Source organism: Misgurnus anguillicaudatus, chromosome 9 (genome assembly GCF_027580225.2).
Source record: "Misgurnus anguillicaudatus chromosome 9, ASM2758022v2, whole genome shotgun sequence".
NCBI classification, from domain to species: Eukaryota; Metazoa; Chordata; class Actinopteri; order Cypriniformes; family Cobitidae; genus Misgurnus; species Misgurnus anguillicaudatus.
Window position 1 is genome coordinate 26467827 of NC_073345.2, and position 7537 is coordinate 26475363.

The window sequence follows — 7537 nt, forward strand, 5'->3', positions numbered from 1 at the left end:
GATTCAGAGTCTGACTAAAGAAACTATTCCTTTGCTGCATTATATGCAGAAATAAAATGTGCCATTTATCTTCTGTAATTCAGTGACTGGAGGACTTACTTATTGTTAGACCCTCAGTTAAATGCTCCACAATTCACTTTCTCTGCCTGACATTTATTCTCCAATAGGACCTGATGTACAGTTCAGACAAGCCCAATTACTCTCTGGTTCAGACACTGCTGGACTCGCTGTACCGTGACCTCCGGCTGCTGGTGGATCCTCCTGATGGTAGCAAGCAGCATCCAGCCTCCACCTGTCTAGAGCTGTGGCTATGCCATTCCAACTACACCAGCGGTCAGCGTTTGTGTTTTTCTGAAAGGGATAGTTCACCCAAAAATAAAAATAATGTCATTAATGACTCACCCTCATGTCGTTCCAAACTCGTAAGACCTCGATTCATCTTCGGAACACAGTTTAAGATGTTTTATATTTAGTCCGAGAGATTGTTGACCCTTCATTGAAAATCTACGTACAGTAAACTGTCCATGTCAAGAAAGGTAATAAAAACATCATCAAAGTAGTCCATGTGACATCTTTTAAAAAAGTTGCCAGCCAGCGCCAGCGTTTTTCATGATTTTCACCAAAGTTTAATGCCTTCTAGAAAATGTTCTTCTTTAAATATATAAACATACAATATACCAAATGAAAGAACAGACCCTCTGCTTTCAAACAAAAAAAAACCCGTTTCATCCTACCTTCAGTGGTTCTTTTGTATATGGGTAGGTTTCTGCAAAAACACCACATTTTGAGCAAAAAGCAGAGATAATTCCATTTTTGTGACGGACTTTTCATAGAGATCCCATTCAGAGCGATCTTTAAAACAGACACGGACATGCAGGCGCTTGCCATAGGGCAATACTTCCGGGTTTAAAAAGTTGCGGTATTGCGGAAAGACGGAAAATCTCGTCATTGGCGGGGAAGCGTTTTCTCTTAATTGACGAGATATCTCATCAATGGCGGTGAAAGAGTTAAAAAAAAGAAAATGGTGGTTAAAGTTTTGTGATGATTGCATTATTCCTACCGAAAGCACTGTATGTTGCCTTGGATAAAAATAAATTATATAACTATTGTTGCAGGTTTCTACTACATTGACCCAAACCAAGGCAGTCCTATAGATGCTCTTTTGGTCTACTGTAACTTCTCAAAGACAGGAGCAGAGACCTGCCTTCACCCCAGAGATGCACATGTAATGTCCTGCCATACATCTCACTAGTGGCTCTATCAAAGGACACTGAAAATTATTCTTATTTTCCTACTTTCATGTTCAACAGCTGCCCATAAGACATTGGCAGAACGACTCTGGAGATAACAGCAGGTTCTACTGGTTAAGTTCCCTGGAGGGAGGATTTAAGGTAAGTTGTACTGTCAGTCTACAGAGCTTTTTACTTCCTATTATATATTAAGGGTGTTGATATCTGATAGTAGCTGTGCCTAAAAATACATTTTGGCCAAATATAAAAATTGTAATTTCCTGTGGTCAGTTTGAGTATCCAGCCCTGAGTGTGGTCCAGCTTCGCTTTCTAAGACTGCAAAGCAACCGAGCGGAGCAAAGAGTGACGTACTCCTGTTCCCCTGGACAGCAACTGGGACAGACACAGCGCCAGGTCCAGTTTCTTACTGATGCTGTGAAACAGAGCTATTTAGGAGAACTGCAAGACTGCATGGTATGTGGTGTAAACATTTAAAATGCCTCTGATTATTATCATCACATTAAATAGAGGAAATTGGATCAAATTATAGAAATGTCCCGGTTATATTTTAGCAAAATTTTTATAAATATATACGTTTTTGTATTTTTAGGATAATTACTGTACTTTTTTACATTGTGACTGCTTTCATAATAATGAATAATGGGGTAATTTTACCCCAAGGTCTCAAAATGTCTGGAGTTGCTTTTTTAATATAGAGCTGTTGGGATGGCGTATTTTTGGAGGTAAAATCCGGAAACGAGTTACCATTTTAGCGTTTCTGGTTTTCTTATCCCGAAATCAATGGTTTTTATGGGGTTTTCGGTAATTGGCTTAGATAAGATCTTGGGTTAACACAAGCTCAAGACATTTTCACAGACTTCATACTCGTAAAAAGTTTTTTCCTGTCTTAAAAAGGGCACTTTCATTGTGAGGATATGCCGTCACACATGAAAATCTCAAAAAGGCCCCAAAATCCCCCCCCCCCCCAAAAAAAACATCCATAGATTGTAAATTCGCTATTAGCCATAAAGAGCTACAATTATCTGATTAACGATTTTACATTTCCTTTGGTGTGTAGTGTGTATTAGTACATGTTAACGATATGCAAAAGGTTGAAACCCCAAAGTAAACGATGACACGAGTTATCATCTCGTAAATCTCTTTTTTTGGACTACAACAAACACACAGATTGTAGGCAACAGTTTACTTCCTGGGATTGGTGATGTAGACAAGACCGACATTATCATAATTCCTCCTGCTTGGACTCGCAGCCTATACGTTAACTCCTGTTATTACACGACTCTCTGGAATGCTTGATTCTGATTGGTCAGTTGAGACATTTGCAGGTTCATTTTCAAATAATAACCGCTCCAAAGTAATAACGCATAGCCGGTACTACTTGTACGATTTAAAATCACTCCGCGCCAATAAAGATTACTGTTTGGCGCCATCTTGTGACAAACACTGGACAGCCACAATTAAGAATGGACAACTTTGACATTAATTTTAACATGTACGGAAAAAACAAAACATTTAAACAGTGGATAGAAGAACGAACAACGACAAGACACAGAGAGCTTACTGAGACTGAACTTGACAAAAACTTGACAGCTACGAAGCCAACACTCAAAAAAATACAGAATGGGCATTAAAACTTCTCAAAGACTGGCTAAAAGAGAAAAAAATGGAGACAGACAAGTATGAAGCAGAGGATCTTAATAAGGTATTACGATCATTTTATACATCTGTGCAAAGTTTCGCGGCAGGATAAAAATGTTAATTTAAAACAAATATGCCAATAAAATGTTTCAAATTCATATTCATGTCCAGTTTTTTTCTTATGTGGCAAGTAGCCGTGTAATAAGCGGGATAATGTAGAGGCAGCCGGTAGTTATCGGGAAATAAGCCCCGACAGTGTGATCAGGACCCGATGCGAAGCCTCTACATTACTTAGCAACCGAATCTTTCTAACATTATAAGGAGCATTACATTTCCAGCTGACGTCAGAGGTATTCAGACCAATCACAACTTATAGATTATCTGACCAATTACTGTCGGACAGTTTTGTACCAAATTCGTGCATTTCAGGAAAAAAGGGCTACAAAAATGTACGGTATGTGGAAAATAATGTGTTTAACCATAAACCACGCAAACACATTGTATTATACCAAATACACAAAATAACATTGTTTTTAGCAATGAAATAGGTGCTCTTAAATTTATCTTTTTAATTGATATTAAATGCATTTAGACTTCAAAATTCATAAAAGTTAGATTTATTTGTGAAGATTTGTGCAAGTACACAGCAAAAAATGATTTTCAAGAAAAAAAATTCTTAGTATTTTTGACTTGTTTTCAGTAAAAATATCTAAAAGTTCTTAAGTTAAGATGCTTTTTCTTGATGAGCAAAACGACCTATGAAAATAAGTCTAGCCTTTAGACCAAAAATATCAAATTCAAGTGATTTTGTGCATAAAACAAGCAAAACAATCTGCCAATGGGGTAAGCAAATTTTTCTTGAATTTTCCTTGAATTTTGTGTTTAAGAAAAATTTTCAAGATTTTTTTGCTTACCCCATTGGCAGATTTTGTTGCTTGTTTTATGCACAAAATTACTTAAATTTGATATTTTTGCTCTAAGAACTAGACTTTTTTTCTTGGGTTGTTTTGTTCATCAAGAAAAAGCATCTTAATTTAAGAATTTTTTTATATTTTTATGTTTTTGCTGAGAACAAGACAAAAACGCTAGGAGTTTTTTTTCTTGAAAATCATTTTTTGCAGTGTAATATAACCTTTTGTTGATCTGTTAATCATACAACTTTTTTTGATAATCCTATCCCACTGAGGTAACCCCAAAAATATGTCATCCCTGCAGCTCTCTATTAAATTCAATACAGCAAATTCCAATTTAAATAAACTATTACATGTCATTGTTTTTCACACACAATCACAGTTTTTTGTCAAACTGCAACAGACTTTATGTTTGTGTGTTGCTAACCAGTCTGCAAAGGAAACGGATCCCGGGCCACGGGAGTCTGTGTTCCAGTTTGAGGACATGAACCTGCTTCCTCTACGTGACATAGGAATCTTTGGCAACAGTGGTCACGAATTTGGATTCACCATCGGTCCTGTGTGCTTCAGTTAGACACGTCCTGGCTGATAGGGGTGGATCTTGTGTTTTAACACAAAATACATGCTACAAAGAAAGACAGCAGGACACTTTAAAGGCGTTTGTAGTATCGGTGGATTGCATTAAAGGAAATATCCTACACCGTTTCTTTAAGACAGCGACTTCACAGGAGTCTTCTGTCTGTCTGGGTGCTGATGGTCAAATGGACATTGTGCTTTCTGTTTACAGAGACTTTCAGTTTTGTAATTGATGTATAGTTTTGTACCTAATGTTATTTGTTTTATCACTAGCTGGTCTTGGAATAACATTGTAGATGAAGCTGGATTGTATCTTTGTGTTATTTTGTCTCCTCGAATATTTGTATTGACAGGGTTCTTATGCAACCACTATGTGGTCGCATGCTCCACGTTCTAGCTGTATTCTTCTGTATAGTTAACCTACAGTATATTAATCTACAGGACTATAACGCAGACTGCATACTTTTGAGTGTCTAAAAATTATTTTCCATCTCATCCAAGAGTCTACCTTAAATTCATAAAAATAACATGAACATGGTCCTAATAAGTGCTGTGAGGTTTCCATACACCCGAGGTCTGAATATCAGGAAACTTTTGTTTTAAATTACTGTACTACAGTACAATTTTTTGCTTTTGTCATATGTAACCATAGTGTCTTCAGTACAATAGTGTTTAAATATATGTATTGGTTGATTTAGGGGTGCTAATATTCTCGAAAGACAAAGACAGACAGCAAATCTGGTTTGAAAATGATGTCAGCTTTCTGCATCTGTGCAACCACTTATTTAATGTACATTATTGTTATAAGACTGAAATTTCAAGCAAACACAGTGTCTTATAGTTCACATTTACTGTATGTTGGTCTCAGGGAGCACTTATAATGACTTTGATCCAAGTTGAAATAATGGACTCATCTCCATGAGTAAAAACTAGTACTCTTAGTGGAACAATTTCATGGAATATGTTCATTATAGACCAACACAAACCAAAATAGTGCATTTACTCATCTAATTTTAAACATTTTTATTGTGTTTTAGGCAAAAGGTGCTTCATGTTAAACTTGCCTACCTTGAAAAACTACATTTTGTTCAATTATATTTTGTAATGTATATTGTGTTTTGTATTTGTGGTTACGTTGAAAATTGTATGCTGGTCATCTGTTTGAGTATCAGCTCTATAATAATGTATCATTTACATCATGTGGATCCATTCTGCATCATTGTTAAAAACAGTTTCTTTTGAATGCTTTGTGATGTTGCTTTGTTAACGCTCCGGATAAAAACAGGAGGTATATTGACAGAGACATCCATTCACAGTTAAAGTGATCAGAGATAAAATAAGGGTTCAACTATGCCAAATCTGAAAAACAATCATAGGTGGTCCTCACTGGTTAAAAAACGTATAAGGCTTATAATCGCCACATCACGTTTAAAGGCGGAGTGCACGATAACTGAAAAACGCTTTAGGAAAGGAAGTCGGGCCGACTATCAAAACACACTTGTAGCCAATCAGCAGTAAGGGGCGTGTCTACTTACCGACATCATTTTCTGGGTTGCATATGTGTGGGGCGGGTCTATCAACCCTGCTGATAAAAACAATAAAACCATTACAGAAAATTCTATTGGTTTTATTGGGAATTGTATTGGTTCTAATGGAATATGGCCCAAAACACACTACAGTGTATTGGTTTTTGTTTGTCTCTAATGGTATGTGTTGGTTCTATGTATTGGTTCTAATGGAATATGGCCCAAAACACACTACAGTGTAGTGGTTTTAATGGTAAAAGCTAATGGTTCCTATTGGTATTTTTTTCTGTAATGGTTTTATTGTTTTTTTCAGCAGGCAAAAGAAGGTCCAGATTCTATTGGGATAGAGGTGTGATTTTATTTAGGTAATTTCAAATGTCAACATTGGCTTTCAGGAAAACACCACCGTTTTTCAATATTTTACTATGTTCTTACCTCAACTTAGATTATTTTAATACATACTTTTTATCTTTGTACAGCACTTGTGTTAGCATTTAGCCTAGCCCCATTCATTCATATGGCTCCAAACAAAAGTTTTATTTTGTGCCCCCATACTTACTCGTGTAGCTATTCATGTAACAGTCTTTAAATAAGGAAAACATGGAAGTGTTTGGTGGCATCTAAATTCATCTCTGTTTGGAGCCATAGGCATGAATGAGGCCAGGCCAAATGCCAACATTCACGACGCGCTATACAACGATCAAAAGTGCACGCATTGAAAAAAGATAGGTGTGGATTAATTCGTCTAAGTTGAGGTAAGAACATAGTAAAATGTTGAAAATTGGTGGTGTTTTCCTTTAAGTTGAGTTGGTTGGATATGTACAGCGCAGTAATGAAATCTAAAGGATTGTGTGAGGGTGATTGTGAGGGATGGAAAAATCATTAGCCTGCTATGAAAATATTGGATGTCCTCACTAATATATGTTTGAGTAATGAGAATCATTACCTCCTGGTAAAATAACAATATAAACCATTACTGAAATTCTAATGGGTGTAATGTTTATAATGGTTTTAATGGAAACTTTGTTCTCTGTGGGTCTAATGTTACTGGAGTTTGATGGGATGTTATCTGGTGAATAGGAACAGAGCACCATTAAATCCTACTGGAAGAAGATGAAAACACACAACATAAATATGTTTTGTAATTGTTTTAATGTTAACACACTATAGTTCTTAATGGTATCTGTATAAGAAACCATTAGAATTTGTATTATTGTTTGTATACAGTATGTATTTGCTACACACTATATATAAATATTTATATATACTTCTTGCCCATAGCAATAACAATACTTGCACAAAACAGTGTACAATTGCACATAACAGTACATACTTTAATGAATTAGTACTAGTATTCTGTAAGTAACTTAGCATACACTGCAAAAAATGATTTTCAAGAAAAAAGTTCTTAGTATTTTTGTCTTGTTTTCAGTAAAAATATCTAAAAAAAGATGCTTTTCTTGATGAGCAAAATGACCCAAGAAAATAAGTCTATTTTTTAGACCAAAAATATCAAATGTAAGTGATTTTGTGTATAAAACAAGCAAAAAAAAAAAAAAAAAAAATCTGCCAATGAGGTAAGCTAATTTTTCTTACATTTTTCTTGAATTTAGTGTTTAAGAAAACATTTCAAGAT

At 35.6% G+C, this 7537-nt stretch overlaps 1 protein-coding gene across 1 annotated transcript in view; it reads left to right on the forward strand.

Moving 5' to 3' along the window:
- LOC129423848 (uncharacterized) overlaps window positions 1-5633 on the forward strand; it is a 94741-nt gene extending 89108 nt beyond the window's left edge. The window contains 5 exon segments of the mRNA XM_055180337.2: window positions 168-333; window positions 1116-1225; window positions 1311-1391; window positions 1521-1703; window positions 4230-5633. Of these exon segments, the coding sequence (XP_055036312.2) occupies window positions 168-333; window positions 1116-1225; window positions 1311-1391; window positions 1521-1703; window positions 4230-4373 (684 nt within the window). The 3' untranslated portion in view covers window positions 4374-5633.
- Window positions 5634-7537: the final 1904 nt, after the last annotated feature.